Below are 19547 nucleotides of genomic sequence, written 5' to 3' on the forward strand. Positions count from 1 at the left end.
CCCAGGGCGAGCGGCACGCCGCGGTTGCTCCCTCTTGCTTTCTTCACCCCATCGCAGACTTTCCAGCACCTGAAAGCTCCTCGGCCAAGTGGTTCTTTTGCCCCAAGCAGTCGGCACAGCAGCCGCCAGCCCAGAGGTCTCCATGGCGGGTGACCCTGCACCCTGGTTTGCAGCTAGGACCTTCGCCCTGGGGAGGCAGGCTGCCCCGAGCCGGCGCCAGGCCCTTGCCGGGCAGTTACTGTACAAATGGACAAGACACACGCACTATTTACAGCCTGTTTTCACATGATGGAGCAGCTCTTGGCTCGGTCTTTCCTGATCTCTGCATCACTGAGCAAGTCCGTCCTGCCAGGCATCTGCGACGCCCGCTTCAGTCCGCGCTTGGAGCTGCTGCGCTTCAAGTTCTTGTGCACCCTGTTGACCGAGGCAAGCGTGGTGACGTGAAAGACATCCCGCACGCTGTTCTCCGAGACCTTGGAGGAGCACTCGGCGTAGGCCACGGCGCCGATCTGCCGCGCCAGCGCGCTGCCCTGCGACCAGAGGAGAGGCGTTAGGAGGTTGGCACTGCGGGGAGCGCCCGCTCGTGCCGCGTGCAGCTCCGGCCTCGTTGGCGGCCTGGCAAAGCACGGCCGGAGCGGAGCTGCTCGCGCTTTGGCGCCAGCACCGCAAGCCTCCACCACGGCCTCCCCTCCCTCTCGCCAGGGCCATCGCCTGGCCCTAGGATGTCGGTGGGTCGCCACCATGGGAAGCTGGGGACACAGCCAGCCAGGACTTGCCTCCTTGCCGGCAGCAGCAGCCCCGATGCAGGAGATGAGCAAGGAATCGCTTGCGGAGCAGGAAGAGCTGTGGTGACCTAAGAAGCACCTCCTGTGCCCTCCCCTTGAGACGCTCAGTTTGTCAGCGTGGGCGTCTCTCCTACCTCTGAGCAGGAGGTGCTTCGGCAGGGCTGGGAACCAGCCAGGTTCTCCCCCAGGGCAGGGAGGAGAGTGCTGGAGAGGAGCAGCTCAGAGACAGCTCCTTTAGCCAAGACCAAAACAGCTTCAGGCCAAGCCCCACCACAGAGGTTCACCTGCTATTGAGCTTCCTAGTACTAATATCCTTGGAAAAAGCCCCCTCCCTCACTCCGAGGAACCTGCTGGAGTGGTGGCCCAGACGCACCTGCTCGTGTGTGACAGGGATGAGGCGCTGCTTGGAAAGCTCCCGAAGTGTGTTGAGGTCCGTCCGCATGTCCAGCTTGCAGCCCACCAGCACAATCTTCGCATTGGGGCAGAATTCCTGAGTTTCCCCTTGCCACTGCAGCAGGCACAGAGAGAGATGTTCAGAGCAGCAGGAGACCAGCAGCCACCCTGCAAGACAACCCTGGCAGCAGGCAAAGGGCAGGGATTGGGAATACAAAGGCAATTGCAGGGTCTCTGGCCCTTGCAGATGGGGCCAAGAGGGTCTGAGCTCCCCTCGGCCCTGGAGGAAGGAGCAAGCCAGCAGCATCATGACACCAGCCCGGACCAGGCCCCTGCTAGCACCCGGAGGTCGCCCTTGCCAGGCGTTTTGGAGCACCATCAGCAGGGAGCTGTTTGCTCAGAACACTCATTAGTTGTTTATCATCAGGAGCTACATTTGTAAGGACATTAAGAGCATAGTTACAGCTAGGGAAGTAAAGAGCTGAAGCAATGGAAGGTCAAGGCAAACATCCCCTTCTTTGGCACTAATGGAGTTTGAGAGCTGCAGAAATGAATGTTCAATACGCAGCTAAGTGTCTGCGGCAGTAAATGAAACCATCACCTGTGACCTCTGCCAGAGCAGACTTGCACAGTTGCCATCAGTGTGCCAACACTGCTCACATGGCTAGTGCTTTGGAAGAGGTAGGCAGATCACGAGCGGAGACACCACCAGCTAGAGCTGTCACCTGGAATTAGCAGTTTCCTGCCACGCAGCTGGCAGTAAAGCACATACCCCAGGCAAGCAGAAGAAGAAAGCAAGCCCACCACCTGGTGTCCATCACCTGGAGGGAAGAGGAAGCACTAAGGATGACACAAGCTACATCTGGCCACAGAGCAACTGCAAAATATGGAAAAGGCTTCTTTTCCAACAGGAGGTTGTCTCATACTGCTTCGCTATGAACTTCCCTCTCCTGCTGCCAGAGGAACTTGCACATGGATCCAGAGGGAGCAGCACGCCAGGCTGCCCAGCTCGTGGAGGCATCTAGTGTCACATCTGTGCGCTGTGCAACGCCAGAACACCAGGAGGAGGAGGATGCTACAACGCAAATCCCCAAAGCGATGGAGCCGTAGGGTCATGTCTAACCCGGCAGGTCCTGGAGTGTGTAACAACGTATGTTTCCTATTCTATGGGGTGCCGTGACCCTCCTCTTACACCACCAAACCCTGGCATGGAGCTAGGACCTGCTGCACTAGCAAGACCTGTCTGACTGAAGGCACCACCCATGAAAACCAACTTTGTACGAAATGAAAAGCTGTTTGTTTGCTCCTTCCCCTTCACTTGTACATGCTATTTATACAACCCAGGTCTGACAAATCAAAAGCCAGTTCTTATTCTGCCAGTTCAGACGGGCAGCAATAACAAAGATTTCCTCTGCTGAATTAGCATCTTCGCCCGCAGCTGGAAGAGGCAGCGTTACTCTCCTTAATCGACAGATATCAAAAGCTAAAGCCCGTTTCAGCTTCATGGTGTCTTAGGAATTCTCTTCACCTCTGTCGGCTGCAAGCCTGCGCCAAAGGAAAGGAGGCATCTACTCAGAGGCACTTAAGAAATCCCTTGTGATTTAGGGCTTATTTTAAGCCACCGTATCAGAAAGACACTGCCTGACTGTATTCGAAGCATCTATGAGGTGGCACAGCAAAGGCCTTGCACTGAGGAGTGTGTAGTCTCACATAAAGAATATCTGCAGAGACACATAAATAAATCTCAGCTCTAGCTAATTGCTAGTGGGTTTGCAGCTCATTAAGGTGAGCAATTTGCTGGATTATTATTCTGCTGACTCCCAAGCCGAGGAGCAAACTCTCTGAGCACACACGGAGCACGCACGCCTCTGCCCGCAGCCCTGCAGCGGGAACGGCTTTGGAGCTGAACACTGAGCCATTGACCGCCTCGTCTGAGGGGTCTTTGTCCCCTCAGCAGGACGTGGAGCCCCAGCTCCGCTTCTCAGCCCTCCCCGCGCTCAGTGAGAGCCATTTGACTCGGCACAGCATGTGGCAACATACAGAGAGGTCGAAGGGTAGACACCACCGTCCGGCCCCAGGAGCTGGGGCTAATTGAGGAAAACAGCAGGAATCGCCTCCAATTTTGCAGGGCTTCTCACAGCTCAGTAACTTGGAGAGCTTCACCATCTGGATGCCAGCCCTGACTCACTTCTGGGACACGATACAGGGACAAACTCTGTGGTGAGAGTGCACTGAAACCACAACTCCTTCAATGCAGCATGGAGCAGCAGGGGTGCTGACGCTGGGTGGCAGGGCACGGAGCAGCTCCTGCACTGCTGCAGCTCCTGCACTGCTGCAGCTCCTGCACTGCTGCAGCTCCTGCGGCTGCACGGGTGCTGCCGTTCCCGACGCGCCGGGGAGAGCGGCTCTCCTGCCGGGTGCTGCTGCCCCTGCATCCCGCAGCAGCGCAGCCCGGGACTGCTCAGCCCTGCCGGGGCTGGCAGCAGCCCAGGCCCTGCATGCTGCCCAGGCCAGTGGCACTCTGCCATGGCGTTTTATTCATGTGCAGACTTGAAATTCAGTGCCCGCAGCTCATTATTCTTGTTGTCGGGCTGCAGGGAGCTGAGTGCTGTCCTTTCCACAGTGCAGATGCTGAACTGAGGGGACAGCCAACAACCCGAGTACTCCGCTTGCATGGAAACAGGCACCAGGGCCACTTCTCAACTGCTGCGAGTGATTCAGAACATGCTGACTGGTGGCTACACTAACTTGGGATGCACAATGCTTTCCAAGGTCTTCATTAGAAACAGAACAAATGCTGGGCATTTCCTTCTGTTTCCACATTTGCACATGCGCATATGCATAGATACCTCCCCTGCGAGGCACCATGAGCTACACTATTCACAGGGATCCTTTCAAATGGAAATATCTTGCTTCCTGCTACAGAAATACGGGGATTGGTAGCAGCAGACCATCCTCATCTGCACGCCAACTCCAGCTAAAATCTGGCCATATAGGCTGGATTTCTAGCCCTGAACAGCACCTGAGAGCAGGACCCCAACTTGCCCCACGTGCTGCTGTAGAATGTCCCACGTCAGAGGCAAGGACGCGCTGAGCACTGACCTTCTTGAGCACACTGTCCAGCGTCTCTGGGCGGCTGATGTCGAAGCAGATGAGTACCGCGTCCGAGTCCGGGTAGGCCAAGGGCCGGACGTTATCGTAATACGCTGAGCCTGCAGACAGGAGAGGCAGGAGAGCTAAGAGTGCGAAGCCTCGACCCTCAGGCTGTCCACATGGGCAGGCCAGAAGCCCAAGCTGCAATCAAACATACAAGCAAGACAGCTGTCCTGAGGTATCCCAAGGTTTGGTCCTTGTGTTGCTAGATTTATCCCTTTGGATACTAGAAATAAATGCATTTTTTCATCCCTCTCAAGTAAGCATCCGGCCAGCCAGAGGCAGCTGTGCTGGCGCTCTGAAGGGAAGGGAGCTCGAGAGGGCTGTGACACTGTGGAGCAAGACCTGCCTCCCTCTCCACCCTTGCAGGTTTGCTCTGTTACTTGTCATGCAGCTGCTGTAGCACTAATGGCAGCAAGGTGCAGCGCAGAGGAGGCAGTGGACGAGGAGCGCTGCCACTGCAGCAGATGGTTCATCTGCGTGTGGTTCAAACCCAGACATGGACCGTGCTGCTTTTTTTTTTTGTATAAAAAGAGATGTGCCAGGATTTGGAGAACGAGCTATAAATTAGTGGGATGATCTTAGGATTGCTCTGTGAGCAGGCAGAAAGCCCAGTCCGAACCAGCACCGCTCCACGCACACGCACGTACCATGCACACACCACACGCCTCTCCAATGCAAATCTCGGCCATTAAAGCCTTTGTCACATCACATTTTTATTTGAAGCACATTCTGTGCATGATTGCAAATGCCTTAGTAAACAGTAATGGAGTAATCAGCTCATCACGGCTTAAAAGCACTGATTCAGCTTTATATTTGGCTTTACAATGGCTGAAATTTCCTGGAGGGGCGAGAAGCAGATGTTTATTTATCACAAGGGGAAGTGGAGACACCAGGGCCCTTGTTGAGTTTGCCTCCTCCTCCGCGCGGCGCCCACCCCGCGGCCGAGGGAACAGGATGCGCTTCCTGCACGGCCCTGCGGAGCGTGCGGAGCCGGGGCTTTCCCGCCCGGCCCGTGTCCGACGGCTCCTGGATGCAGTCAGGCCGCCCATGAATTTCGGGTGATGGTGGTGCTGCTTCCAAGAGGATGAGGACCTGCCTTGGCTGAGCGGGCCAGAGAAGGGGCTGACCGCGCGGGGTCCCTCCTGTGCCAGCTCGCGGCTGGCCCACGGCACGGCGGAGGACGCGGCACGGCCGGCACAGCGGCACCCAGCAACTCCCCGACGGCTGCGCGGACAAGTCCCACAGAGCAGAGGCCACCTCTGCTGGGCCTTCTCCTCCTCCAGGCTGGGCACTGAGACACGGTATCTTCTCAAAGCCTGCCCAGCACCAGGGTCACTCACCACCTCGCTCCCCTCGACACCAGCTCGCAGCAGGACGTCCGGGACGTCTGCAAGGGCCCTGCACGCCCGTGGTGCTCAGGATGTGAACCAGCTGTCTGTGCAGTGCCCATCCCTGCTGTGGACCAGGCCGAGCGCACTTGGTGCACCCCAAGAGGTGCCCGGGTAGATGTTGTTCCTCCTAGCCCAGCCTGCAGAGGACAGGGGCACCCGCAGCCCCGCAGCAAAGCCCCTGCCAGAGCTTTTCTCGTGCAAAGAGAAGCAGCTGGGATCCATTGCAAAGAGCCAGACGCGGCTCCTGTGTAGCAAACCCAGCCTCTCCGGAGGGAAAGTCACGCTCTCTCCATGGAAACCAGCCCGGCTGCGCTGTTCTCCACTGCTCTGGGGACAGAGGATGCAGAGGACAAGGTGGGGTGGGGAACTGTGCCCCAGGCTTGGAGGCTGCTGATGCCTCCGGATGGGGCTGACAGGCGGGAACAGCTCCTCCCCAGACCCCCGCAGTGCAGCAAGGCAATGCCATTCGCACCAGCGCAGAGGCAGCACCAACGTCCCCTTCGGACAGGAGGTTTCCTGCCTCCTGTCTGCTCCAGGCACCGGGCAGGACGTGGCCGCGGCGCCGCTCTGAGTGCTCAGCCTCACCGCGTCCTGCACAGGGCCGTTTCCCCGCACGCAGCCCCTCGCTCAGCGCGGCGCCCGGCAGCGCTGCCTCCCCGTGCAGCGGTGCGCCAGCTCCGCGCAGCGCCGGCGCCGCAGCCGGTAACGTAGCAACCTGCTGCTCCTGCAGCACGCCGCATTCATCCCAGCAATCACAGTCCAGGATTTGTCCCAGCAATTCCCAGCCCTAGGAGCAAAGATCCCTGCACAGTTGGGGGAAGCAAGGGAAGGGCTGTGCTAGGTCAAGAGCCTCACTTACCTAATGAGATCAAAACTGCCTTCGGATTCATTAGCTTTCCGCTTCCAGCTCCCAGGACAGCAGCAGCCCCAGCCCCTTCAAGCAGCTGAACTCGAGCGGAGATGCTGCTCGTGGCAGCTCTGCCCCATCCCAGGCCAAGGGGGCGGATGGTCCCTGGTGGCCAGCAGAGCGGGGCCCCTGCCATGCTTCACACTTGGGTCGTTCCCCCCTTGCTTTAGTCTCTGTGAAACAGAATTCTTGATGGAGGATTATTGCTTTTGCTATTTTTGCTATTGCTTTAGCTTTTGTAGCTATTGCTTTTTTACTGAGTTTGACATTTAGAAAAGAAACCAAATGCAAAACCAATGCAAAAGCCTCGGTTCCTCCAGCTCCAGGTCTCCAGTTTTATTAGCTCCACGTACTCCATCCAGCGAGATGCCATCGAGAGCTGCTGCCTGGCACTTCCAGGCACACATGCACCCAAGCCTTGTGTGTTGGCACATCCAGCCTTCCTTTGCCGTGTGAGTCACTCTCCTGCTTGGCACCCAGGTCTGTATGAAACAGGACCTATGTGCATCTGGTTGTGATTAAAGAAAGAAAACTGGAGCAAGTTGGCTGCCAAAACCAGCTTAAAAATAAAATCCACACTGTTGCTGCCTGAAATTCAGAGGCGGATGCAGCCATGAATAGTTCCTCTTCCCTATCAGCTGGTCACCCCTTGACGTACCTGGTTGGGATGCAGCCGGGGAGCTGCTCTTGGGCAGGGGATAGAAATGTGCTGTTTCATCTACACCAACACAGTGTTGATCTTCATTTGTTCCTCATGGGCTGTTCTGCCAGACAATGAGCCTCCTCGCAGGCAATAGCACATTGCAAAGCAGGAAAGCAACATGCACATGGAGCCATGATCCACTCCACGAGGAACTCCCACCACCCTGGCAGCTCTGGCTCGAGCTGGAGCAGCACACTGCCAAATTTTCCAGCATTGCACTTGACTCGGAGGCTTCACTGCAACACTGCGAGCTCTTCCCCTGCAGCTGGACCTGCTGCAGTGCTGGCTGCTCTCTGCAGGGCCAGCCCAGAGCATCCGTACCGGAGGAGGCAGGAATTCATCCCAGCTTCCTGATGTGCAGCATGGACCAGCGCAGAGAACACCGTGTACCTCCCAGCAGGCTTGACTCACTCTAGAGGACGTTCTCCCTGCCGGGGAACCTGCTGCTGGTGCAGCCAAGTGTTTTCCAGAGCACCATCCTGCCGCGCTATCCGGACACGGCACAGCGCCCGCGGCACCGCACTGCTGCTCAGCCAGCACGCACACAAGGAGATGACACTTCCAGGCCGCTCCTCCTCCAGCCACGGCTGTCCAGTGCATCCCAAGACCATGCACAAGCCCTTTGGAGCCACTTTGCACCAGGGAACGTGCTCAGGGCTTCCTGGGGCTCAGCAGGGCTCTCTGGCTAGCAAACCACAGCTCCGTCTGTGAAGAAATGCCTCTAGGCAATGGCTTAGTAGGGGCACAAGCTCCGGATGAGGGGCATCCTTGGAGTCCTCGTCTCCTCGCGGGCTGGCAGGATGTGCCAGGCCCGAGCGCAGCAGTGTGGTTACAGCAGGGTCAGTTCGGGGACCGGCTGTGCATGGGATCCGTCTGCACTCCCTTCCCTGCGCTCCTGCTCCCGACACTGCCGCCCTGGTTAATATTACATGAAGCGTCGGGGAATGTAATGGTTCTCGTGATGAGTTGCTTCTCTGGCAGGGCAGAACATGATGAAGGTGTTAATAATAACATGATATTTTATTTATATCACACCCTGAAAGCTGAAAAAATTCCCTGTGCAATTCAGAGATGTGCTGGGCATGGAGCGATCCAGCTTGCAGCAACATACGGAAAAGCTGTGGCCGAGGCGGGGAGGGCAATAGCAGGGGCCGTTCGGCAGCGGGGGGGCAGCTGGGTGCCCCCCAGCACCTCCAGGAGGGTGGGAGGAAGCGAGTCCAGTCCCAGGGGCTTCAAATCCCAGCGATGCTGGCGGCACATTTGCATGAGAAAGACACGAGCCTGTCTAACAGCCCCGCTATTGTCCCCTCCCAGGAACCGAGCTGAGACACAAAAATGAGGGCTGAAAACCTATGTGGGAACAGGGGGCTGAGGCGGCAGCTGTCCGGGTGCCCCCCAGTCCCCGCATGAGCCTGCAGAAATCTCGCTGGGCTTCTAGAAATCCAGGAGGCTTCAGAGCTGCCATCTCCTCTGCAGGAGGAACACAGGAACACCAAGAGGACACAGAGTCACCCCAAAATACCTCCCCATTGTGAGAAAGGGGGAAGCAAGAAAACACGTTTTCCTTCCCTGTTCTTCTGACTGAGCTGAGCGGCACTGCAGAGAGGCCCAGTGTGGAACAGGCAGGTCGCAGGCTCACATGCTGCTTTGCAGGAAGCAGCATTCCATGCACTAACGTCTCCCGGGAGCAGCTTTCCCATGGTCTGCTCTGCCTCCGGGGTGTCCCGCACACTCCAGCTGCTGCTCCCTCTGGAATCAGCACCGCGAGGCCACGGAGTGGCATGGAGGGCAGCATGGCCACCAACCCCAAGGCTCCTACAAGGCTCACTCCTCCTCTGCCCCCAGTGCACCATTTTCTGGCTCATGTGAATTTACCACAGACCCCTGAAGTGCAGGGATGGAAGGAACTGCCCCATAGCACAAAGCAGCAATCTGGGCAGCCCATAACCAAAACCACAGCTAATCAGCTCGGACTGCAGAGCAGCTCAGCTGGCACGCCGTGAGGATGAATGTGATGGGGATGAAGTGAACAGCGCTTGCACAGGCTGAGGTGGCATTTCTGGGCCCCCCTCCAGATCCCGCTACTGAAAACTTGTCTCTTCGCAGCTCCGCTTCCCGGCAAACCGCGCCGCAGCGGCACCACAACGGCCCGATCCTCTCGGCAGGCCGCAGCAAGGAGGCACAGCGAAGGGATGCCCTCAGCGGCGTCCCAGGAGCGAGCGAGCGCGATCACCTCCATCGAGGCTGCGCGTCTCGGCTGCGCTCGGTGCCAGGCGCGGATCCCTCTGGCTCCTTGGCTGCCGGATGAGGCTTCCCCCGCGGCGAAGGCTGGGCCTGTGAACTGTGCGGTTTTGCTGAGCGCAGATCTCACCCCTGAGCAGGTTCAGCCTCTGCCTGCTGAAGCAAGAGCATTTCTGCGGTCATTTCTGCTGCGACTCTTCCAACTTCCACCGCGCTGGTCGCTGCCCTGCTTGGGAACATGACCCGGCTGCGCATATTTTTAGGCTCAGCAAAGTATTTGTGCCGAGACGGGACATGACTATGCTCCTTGCAGACTCCCAGCCTCCACAGGGAGCCTGGGAGGAGTTATTTCTGCTTGCAAAGGACGGCCTTGCATTTTTTCTCTGCTTGAGTGTGCAAGTAGCAGCAAACCCTTCCCAGGCCAGAGCCACCTCCTGCCTGAAGAAGAGGCGGCCACGCAGCAGAGCCGGGAGCTGCAGCACAAGCAGCCTCAGCACTCACTGCCAAACTCAGGCGGCTGCGCAGGTCCCCAGATCCCAGCGGGACACAGCGACAGCGTCGCTGCGAAAGTCCCTCTCCCTGCGGTGCCTCATGGTCCTCACGTGCCCCTTCACGCCGTGAAGCGCAGAGATGCAGCTTGCCAGCACTTTGCAGAGCACCGTGTGTGGTCAGGAAACCTCTGACTGCACAGGGCTGGGGAGGAGCCTTCCCGTGGGTATCCGGGAGGCACCCAGCCCTTTGGGGAGCAGCATTCCCCAACCAAGCGGCATCCTGTCAAACAGGAGTTTCCCTGTTGTGCCATAAGACAACCGGCCTGTGCAGGGAAGTCGTTTCCGTGCCAAGGACATGCAGCCGGGAACTTGCCAGAAGGGGAGTCCGGAGAGCAGCAGCCACATGGCTCCGTGCGGGCAGCAGTGCCAGAATGCCATGGCTCCAGGGCCCGGCGTGACAGCAGATCCCCCCTCTGCCTCCCATTCTGCACGGGGCACATCAGCTTCTCACAGAGACTCAAGGACAGGGCAGGTGGCGAAGGCGTTTGGAGGACGGGATGTCCCCACTGTGCTGCAGACTGGCACCCGAAGCCGCTGCGCTCGTGCTGCCTGGATGCAGCACATGCTCAGAGAAATCTCACACTTCACAGGAGGGACAAACCTGCCCTGCGGCTGCACCGGCCCATGTGTCCTGTCAGGCAGCTCCATACGCCTTGGAGCAGAGTGGAACGGGCAGCTGCCACTGCGGAGCGGCCACAATGGGCACAGGCGCCACCGCCACCACACGCGGCCCCTGCAGTCCCCAAACCTTCCACAACCAGCTGCGAGGAGAAACTCAACAGCAGCCTGCAGTCTGCAGCTACCAGTACAGCTCGATTCCCAGGGAAAATGGCTGTGCACAGCTCGCAGGGCCTCTCCCTGCACGCAAGCTGTTACAAGGGGCTTTCATTTTTCATAAGGACAAGAGAGGAAGGATCAAAGTTCCTTTCCCCCCTGGCTATAGCAAGAGGAATAAGACAAACACTGAGCTTTTGTTTAAAGAGATCAAAATAAGAGCAGAACAACATTGGGGCAGGTGTCAGATACTCATGCAGCTTCAAAGCCTCCTTTCCATGTCCTTTTCTCCAACATGTGCAGGATCAGAGCCAAATGCTATGGAGACTTCCCAAAACTGCCAAGGCATCGTACGCACTCCCGCGCTTCCAGGAAGAAGTTTCTCACCTCAGACACAGCCTTTCTGACTGAGATCCCCCAGTCCCTTTCACAGGAGCTGCCAGGAACTCCCAGGCCCGGCTGAGCGTTTGGTCCCAGCTGAGCAAAGCCAGGGCCCCACCAGCCCCACCGTCCCTGCACTCCCGCGTGTCTCCTGCTGTGCAGCACTGAGAGCAGCCACCGGGCACAGCACAGCACAGCACAGCATGCATGGGCGAAAGGAGAGACCCTTTTTTGTCTCGAGATGAACAAAGCAACACAAGCAAAGCCTCCCCATCCAGAAAGCCCCGGCACAGGCTCAAGAACCTTATTTTACATATAGAGCCAGTCCAAGACTCAGTAAACCCCCTGATCTGGGTATAGTCAGCCCAATCTGATAGCTCTGACAAATGCAAAATTACAGCAAAGAATTTGACCGTACAAGAGCAAGGAAATCCTGAGGTTGTGCGCTGATGCACGATTGCTCTTGGACACCCTAAACTTCGTTTCTCATCAGGACTACGGAAACAAAGGGGAGAAGCTGCAAGTCTGTGCACGGGCGCTGCCCGAGCCCGCGCTGCCTGCGCCGCGGCCAGGCCGGGGCTGGAGGTGATCCCAAAGGCACGGGGGCTTCGCCGGCGCCGCTGCCAGCGCGGCTCCCGGCGGCTCCCCGGGATGCGGCACCGGGAACGCGGGGGCAGACGCGCTCGCGACGGCGGCTCCGTCCCGCGGCGCATTCCTGCGCGATGCGCGGCCCCGGGGCCTCCGCCCGCCCCTCCGCCGCCTCTCCGCGCCCCGAGCCGGTTGCGCTCTGACTCACGCGTGTCCCGGCGCGACCGAGCACGGAGGACGTGGGCGCACCAGAAACCCACGGCGAGGTGGGGGCAGGAAACCCTCGGGGGCGCCGCTACCGCCCGCGGCCCCGGCAGCCGCGAGCTGCCCCGGAGCAGCGCCCCGAGGGAGCCCCGCGCCGCCGCGGGGGAGCCCCGGGGGGCGCCCCGAGCCCACCTGAGGTGTCCCACATGTTGAGCTCGGTGCGCTGCTTGTCGATCTCGAAGCTGGCCGTGTAGTTCTCGAAGACGGTGGGCACGTAGCTCTGGGGGGAGAGGAGCAGAGCGAGGGGGTGAGCGGGGGGCCGCGCCTGGCGCTCCCGCCCGCCCGCCGCCCGCGGCCGCACCTCGGGGTAGCAGTCCTTGGCGAAGACGTGCAGCAGCGCCGTCTTGCCGCACTGCGTGTCCCCCACCACCACGATCTTGCAGCGCGCCAGGTGCCCCTCCATGGTGCGGGGCCGCGCCGCCCGCGCCGCCGCTTTACCGGCGCCGCCCCGCCCCGGACCGCCCTCCCGCCGCCGCCGCCAACGGGCGCCGCGCGGGGCCCCCCGCGCCGCCCCGCGCCCCGGCCCCGCCGCCTCCGGCCGCGGAGCTGCCGCCCCCTCCCCGCGCCCCGCGGAATGCGGCAGAACCGCGCGGACGGGGAGGCGCGCGGGGACCCGGCGCGCTCGGCCCTGCCCCGCGGCCGCGGTGGGCTCGGCGGGTGAAGTTCAACGCGTTCAGGCTTTGCAGCAGCGTCCAGGGCACAGGCGCGCGTTGCAGGACGCGCGCGTGTCCCCGTACGCGCATGTCACCCCACTGCCATGCCCTGAGAGCGGGGACACTGTGCGGCCCGGGGTGCCAGCTCCAGCCAGCTGCTCCCCTGCCGAATGCCTCCCCTGCTGAAAGCTCTGCACCACGTTTCCCAGCAGGAATCAGGCTTTGCTTCCCACAACTGATTGCTGTGAGTCGGCTACCGAAGGGAAGGGAAGCTTCCTCCGTCCCAAGCGCTTGAGGCTGCTACAAAGCCCATCGGGCCTGTGACATCGCTGGGGAGGGAGAACGGCTGCCAGTGACCCTGCTCAGCTGCCCGCGGCGCTGCCAACCCAGGCCCTTGGGTGCGATGTGCCTCGTGGCAGCTGTGTGGATCCGTATGCCACCCCGGCATCGTGTTGGAGGACGTGGGGCGAGACGTGCGGACGTGGGGCGAGACGTGCGGGCGCTGCTGTGGCTGTCGCTGTGTCTGGCGAGCACAGTCGGCTCCCACACGTTTGCTCCTGCTGGCGCTGCGTGGAAGCGGTTCCTCGTGGAGCTGCGTGCAGGGGTTCACCTTGCTCATGCGAGTGAATGTGGCCACGTGGCACTCGCCTTGGTTTGGGTACCAGCGTGCACATATGGCAGGGAAGCGAGGGGGATGCCCCTTTCTCAGCGCTTCTGTTCCGAAGCATCTCCTTGGACTCTCAGACCTGGGAAAGGGTTGCAGCTTCCCCACGCGGGGCGCGGAGTTCTGCTCACCGCCTGCACCCTGCAGCGGCACCGCCAAGCCTGGGCAGGGGCCGTAGCGGATCCCCGCCCGGGGTGCACGTGCGGTGGCAGCGGGGGCAGCTCGACAGCAACGGGGAAAAGGCCCGGGCCGGGCCGGGCCGGGTTTTCGCCGCCCGCGACCCGCTCCGCCGCAGACTCCCCACTCCGGGTTTTCATCGGCCCCGACCACCACCCCGCCCCGGCCGCGCCCCGCTCCGCCTCCGGCGGCCGCGCCCGCTCCGGGTTTTCCCCGCCCCGGCCGCGCCCGCTCCGCGTTTTCGCCTCCCGCCGCCGCCGCGCTCCGCTCCCGCCGCCATGTCCGCGCCGCCGCCCCCCGCCGAGCCGGCCGCCGCCGCCGCCGCCGCCGCAGCCCCCGCTCCGGCCCCCGGCCCCGAGGCGCCGGCGGGCGGCGGGGATGCGGCGGCCGAGCACCGCGCGCTGGTGCTCACGGGCTTCGGCGGCTACGACAAGGTGAAGGTGCAGGCGCGGCGCGGCCACGGCCCGCGGCCCGGCGAGCTCTCCGTGCGCGTCCGCGCCTGCGGCCTCAACTTCGCCGACGTGATGTCGCGGCAGGGCCTCTACGAGCGGCAGCCGCCGCTGCCCTATTGCCCCGGCATGGAGTGCGCCGGCATCGTGAGCGCCGTGGGCGACGGCGTCCGCGACCGGCAGGTCAGGAGCAACGCGGGGTAACGGGCAGCGGCCGCGGCGCGGGGAGCCCCTGGGCGGTGCCGGTCTCCCGGGCAAGGGCGGAGGAGCCGCCGCTGCCCCTCCCGGGCGGCTCCCGCTGGTTGACGTGTTGGCCCGGGCAGCCCGAGGCCATCGGGACCAGGCTGGAGCCCGGCGGCGCCCCGGGAATCCCGGCTGAGGGAGCGGAGCCGCCCCGGGCGCCCGCCCAGGCAGGCCGGGGAGCAGCGCGGGGGCTGCTGCTGCTGCTGCCCCCCTCAGAGCAGCCTGCGGCTCCTCTCTCGCAGGTCGGAGACAGGGTGGTGGTGCTGGCCCGCTCGGGGCTCTGGCAGGAGGTGGTGAACGTGCCAGCCAGCCAGACCTGGCCGATGCCCGAGGGCATGAGCTTCGAGGAGGCCGCTGCTTTTCCTGTCAACTACATCACTGCCTACATGATCCTCTTTGACTTCGGAAACCTGAGACCCAACCAGAGTGTCCTCATCCACATGGCTGCAGGTAAGCAGGTGCTGCCAGCCCGTGCCACAGCTCTTGCCTCAATATGCAGCCCCGTGATGGGGGATGCAGGTCACGAGGCAGTTCTGATAGTACTGGACTGACAAAGCATCATCTGCCAGAGGTGCAGGTGCCACATGGACACAGACACAGGCAAATCCTCTGGAAACCCATTCATTGTATGGCTGGACCAGTTCTGCTGCTCCTGAGGCTCTGGCAAAGATGCTAGGGCTAACCGTGTTTCACCTGCATGGGTTGCTGGTTTTGGTCTGTCTCAGATATGCCTACTACATTTGCAGGAATCGTACAAGCAGGGATAACTTACGTGTCCAAAGGCTTTCCAGATGCTCTAATTCCCTGTTTGATTCTAAGTCTCTCCCTTTGCTTCATCTCAGGTGGTGTGGGGACTGCTGCTGTTCAGCTCTGTAAAACAGTAGAAAACGTCACTGTTTTTGGCACAGCATCCGCCTCCAAGCATGATGCGCTCAAAGAGAGTGGTGTTGCTCACCCCATTGACTACAGAACGATGGATTATGCAGAAGAGATACGGAAGATTTCTCCCAGAGGTACTTTGCCTGGATGATTTTACAAGTGTCTTGTGTTTCTTTGAAATACAAAGAAACTTCTAGGTGTTTTCAATTCCCTGTAGGTGTTGACATTGTCATGGACCCCCTGGGAGGATCTGATACATCCAAAGGATTTCACCTCTTGAAGCCCATGGGCAAGCTCATAACTTACGGTGAGTGTGAGAGCTGTCTGCTGGGCAGTGTGTCCCAAAGTCCGGGCTCCTGTTTGTGAGGGATCATGTGATAGCGGGGTGGGTGTGATCTGCATGGGAATGCTCTGCATTGCTCTGGGCTTGGTCACAAGGCTGCGAGGGATATCACAGTTGCTTGCTGCTATTGCAGACCAAGTTCAGTTATTTGCTCAGGTTTTTAAGATGCCCTGTTTGGGTGGGGCGTTGCGGGGAGTGGGGCTTGCGCCTTGTCCAGAGAGCCCTGGCTGTAGCCTGCAGTGTTCAGCCCTACGGTGAGCACATCCCTCACGGAGCGTGACTAAGTGCCTGCAGGGAAAGCTGGAATGTCCTCATGGAGGAGCGCTGGCACAGCTGCTTTGTCTGGCCTGACTTAATGCAGAGCACTAATAGAAACTGTTTTTTTTTTATTATGGGATGTGTGGGTGGTGAAGTTAGAAGCTACTGAATACTTATCTCTCCATTCCCCAGCCCTGAAACACTGTGATTTTGTCTGTGTAGACAAAGCACTCACACAGCCCCCAGTGGGATTCCAGACGTTTGCATCAGAGCACTGCCTCTGTTGTTCCCATGCTTAACCGTTGCAGCGTGCCGTGCTGCTCCCCTCCGGGAGGCTGGCTCCGTTGGCTGTGACAGAAGAGAGGTCTGCACTGCCGGCGTGGCTGGAGGTGCCGGGTAACCCTCCCTTGCCTCTGGCACTGCTTCAGTCTAGCTGTGCTGCTGCCACCGCTAAGGGTCGAGTTGTTGTTTATTTTTGTGGTACCTGGCAGTGGACACTCCACAGGCTGCACACCCTGTGGACAGAGCCGGTCTGTGCTTTCGCTGCCGGTTGTTTAGGCAGGTTCTGATAATGGTCCAGTTCTCCCAGCAGCTGTTGTCCTGGGTATTGTCTGAACTGTGTAACGCATCTGCTGCCTTTTGTTGTGTTGGCTCTAGCTTATCATGGCTTGTCTTTTTAGGAGTAACGAACCTGATCACTGGGCAGAAGAGGAACCTCATAGCTATCGCTAAAACCTGGTGGAACCAGTTCAGCATCAATGCTTTGCAGCTCCTACACCATAACAAGGCTGTGTGTGGCTATGACCTTGGAAACATGGATGAAGAGCATGAGCTTATTGGAGGTGTTGTAATGAAGCTGGTGAACCTGTACAACCAAGGCAAAATCAAGCCCAAGATAGACTCTGTATGGCCCTTTGAAAAGGTGAGTCTGAGCTAATGCACAAGCTGTCAGCATCCAGAAAGTACTACGTTCTCTGCAGAGTATGTTTTGACTCAAGGTGAGCACCTCATTCACGGGGTGAAGTGTTGCAAGCTGTTAACAACCAGCTGTTCTCAGCTGTTAAGCACCCTTCTCCCTTTTAATGTGCTAAGGGGAAGGAAAGTGGCCAGGGTCTCCTGCTCCAATGCACAGAGCTGGACCGTGCCAGGCAGCGTCTCTGGAATAGAGCAGGTGTTGGGCTGTGTTCTCTGGGCAGCAGCAGCAGCCTGTGAAGCGATGGGGTTATGCATCACATTGGAGACTGCCCCGAGTCTGCATGCTGTAATTATACAGACACCCAGGACTGCTGCTGCCCTTTCATGGGTGGGAGGGAGCCCAGGCAATAAAGCAGAATGAGGATGTTGAAAGGGAAGCTGCAGCTTTTTCAGCACCTCTGGTGTGCTTAATACCATTGCATTGCTGTCTGAGTTGAGTCAGTTGCTTCCCTTCAAATCTTTTGCTGGGGTGGGAGCTATTGCAGGGGAGCAAAGGACTTTGTAATGATCCATTCGTGTTACTGATCTGCAAGGCAAATATTTAAGGATAACTGCGTTGATTCTAAGCCTGGCCCAGGTGCTGTTTTGCTTAAAAGTCTGTAAATGTTTTGTCCTAGAATTGTGTAGGTGGTAGGAGTGTTGTCCTTCTGGCTGTTGGCTGTGTCTCTGCAGTGTTTCCCTCTGTGTGTCACTGGAGCTTCCTTTCCACTTCTCTGCTGCCTTCCACAGCTTGCATAGTGGGGTATCCTTTCTGTGATGTGTGTGGATTCTTCAGCAGTCTTGGGTAGCTGCCCAGCTCTGTCCTAAACACATCTGTGCAGATGTGCTCAGAGGTCTGGCACTTGCATGTGCTGCTGGGAAAGCTGCCTCATGGATCCCCTCAGACTGGTGTGGGAGGATCCAGGGAGTCAGGAGGGACCTGACATGCTGCATGGTGGATGTGGTTCTCATGGGACTCTTGTTGTTTCTAGGTGGCAGATGCCATGAGGCACATGCAGGAGAAGAAGAACGTTGGGAAGGTCATCCTAGTTCCTGAAGTACCGAAGGAAGAATCCAAGAAAGAAGAGAACTAACAAGGCGAGAGATATGTGCAGATTGTGGATTCATGGTTTAACTCTCTGATCCCTTTGGGACCTGGAAATGGACAGATCAATAGCTTTCATCTTCATCAATAAGGAGCATCTTGGTTAAAGTTCAGATAAGGTTTGCATGCTCTGGTCATGACTGGCCCTTTGCCAAATATGCCTCTTGCCCTAGCTTTGTTCTGAAGCCTGTTTATTTCACACACTTTTCTAATCACTTGTTTTTCTACTGAAATTCCAGACTAATCTTATTTTTCTCTGGCAGTGCAAGTGAAGCTTCCAGGCAGCTCATAATTAGCAACTGCGTAGCCTATCACTCTAAAATGAAAGTGTAAAATATTATAGCAGCTGCCAAGAATCTCCACAGAAACTGATCCCACATAGTAGCACTCGCCATCACATTTGAGAAATGTTTTCAGAAAAAAAGAATGGACCAAAATGTGGAAGCTTCTTAAGTAGCCAGAGGAAAAATGTGGCTGGCCTAGTCTTATTCTAGAACTGACTACTCTGCAATTTACACTTACTAGGTTCTTTCCCCTGTGCTTTCATAGCCCTCTAATACCAGTGCAACAGTAACAGGTCATTTTGTGCTTGCCTTGTAAATATTTGGTTTAACACTTTGGAGTCTAGCGCATTGCGCTCTTAATTTGCAGTCATTTCCATGTGCAGTCAGCAAATGACCTGAGAGGCTGGTCTAAATACTATGTGTATGTGTCTAAATACTGAAGAAAACTTTCAGTTAGTTACCATGATCTTGTCCATTTTCTGATCCCAAACTGTGAAGTGAGGCCAAACTGTGTGTGATTTTAGAGGCCATAGGGACTCAACTGTCTCAGAAATGACTGGAACAATTGATGTTGGCTCTGTGCTTTATTAATATTGGGCTCCAAGTTGATATTGTTAAGGCTAAACTTCATCCTCATGTTTGTATTTCCAAAGGCTGCAGTCTGGAATCGGATGTCAGCAAGATGTGGATAAGCATCTGTTAGTGCTTTCTTTGTGCCATACCCTGGGCATTGGGGAGAAGATGATGTGGTTTGGGAGGTAACTAGCAAGAACCTGTCCTGTAAACCTGCTTCACAGGGCTTCACATTTGTCCTGTGAAGCTTTCCCTGAGTTCCAGGTACAGATGGCAAATTGCCTGGCTCTGTGTCAAGGCTCTTGGTCTGGGCATCTGGAGCAGTTTCAGCTGTGCTTTCTGTTGTCTTCTAGCACGCTGTCTAGACACTTCCTCAAACCAGCTCTTGTGCTGAGGTTTGGTGCTGCTGTAGGGCTTGCTTCTACTTCTCCCTGGAACTGCCATTTTTGGGACTCTGAGGCCCCCTAAATACCAAGGCTTTGGGAACCAGCTGGGTGCTCCTCCCAGACTAGAACTCCATGTCTCTTCTCTTTCCTCCATGCACTTGGAAATGTAGCTGTGCAGAGGCCCAAACCTAATTCTGTGAGCACTTAATGTTCTAGGCAGTGCCCTCCTTCCTGCTCTACTCTTGTTTTCAACCCTGGATGACTGTGTTACTCTTGGTGCTTGCTTTAGCAGTTGGAGACTTTGTCATGAATTGTAGCTGCTGCAGGGTTTTAGGCTTCATTTTGGATTCAAAAAGGTAAATGTGACGGAGAGCTGCCCATCATGGAAGAACTCAGGCTCCAGGAGCAAACATTTGCTACTAGGAGGCTTGTTCAAACAAACTGT

At 58.0% G+C, this 19547-nt stretch overlaps 2 protein-coding genes across 2 annotated transcripts; one reads left to right on the plus strand and one right to left on the minus strand.

Annotated features, from left to right (window-relative positions):
* Positions 1-262: 262 nt before the first annotated feature.
* On the minus strand, positions 263-12600 carry RND2 (Rho family GTPase 2). Its single transcript, XM_088519848.1, has 5 exons — positions 12436-12600; positions 12267-12354; positions 4281-4390; positions 1159-1293; positions 263-530 (listed from the first exon to the last, which is right to left on the minus strand). The coding sequence occupies exons 1-5, from the start codon at positions 12535-12537 to the stop codon at positions 282-284; spliced, it is 684 nt and encodes a 227-aa protein (XP_088375974.1). The 5' UTR covers positions 12538-12600; the 3' UTR covers positions 263-281.
* Positions 12601-13906: 1306 nt separating this feature from the next.
* On the plus strand, positions 13907-18725 carry VAT1 (vesicle amine transport 1). The gene is made up of 6 exons (XM_088519929.1): positions 13907-14260; positions 14563-14770; positions 15163-15333; positions 15417-15506; positions 16481-16722; positions 17747-18725. The coding sequence occupies exons 1-6, from the start codon at positions 13907-13909 to the stop codon at positions 17846-17848; spliced, it is 1167 nt and encodes a 388-aa protein (XP_088376055.1). The 3' UTR covers positions 17849-18725.
* The last annotated feature ends 822 nt before the right edge of the window (positions 18726-19547 follow it).

Source organism: Tinamus guttatus, unplaced genomic scaffold (genome assembly GCF_059628265.1).
Source record: "Tinamus guttatus ecotype Peru unplaced genomic scaffold, ASM5962826v1 Tinamus_guttatus_pri_ptg000075l, whole genome shotgun sequence".
NCBI lineage: Eukaryota > Metazoa > Chordata > Aves > Tinamiformes > Tinamidae > Tinamus > Tinamus guttatus.

Coding starts and splice junctions, on each gene's coding strand:
- RND2 (XM_088519848.1), bottom strand. CDS start 12,537: ATGGAGGGGCACCTGGCGCGCTGCAAGATCGTGGTGGTGGGGGACACG. Junction 4,391..12,266: donor CAACATGTGGGACACCTCAG/GTGGGCTCGGGG, acceptor TCCTGTCTGCAG/GCTCAGCGTATTACGATAAC. Junction 1,294..4,280: donor TGGACAGTGTGCTCAAGAAG/GTCAGTGCTCAG, acceptor TGCCTGCTGCAG/TGGCAAGGGGAAACTCAGGA.
- VAT1 (XM_088519929.1), top strand. CDS start 13,907: ATGTCCGCGCCGCCGCCCCCCGCCGAGCCGGCCGCCGCCGCCGCCGCC. Junction 14,261..14,562: donor ACGGCGTCCGCGACCGGCAG/GTCAGGAGCAAC, acceptor CCTCTCTCGCAG/GTCGGAGACAGGGTGGTGGT. Junction 15,507..16,480: donor GGGCAAGCTCATAACTTACG/GTGAGTGTGAGA, acceptor TTGTCTTTTTAG/GAGTAACGAACCTGATCACT.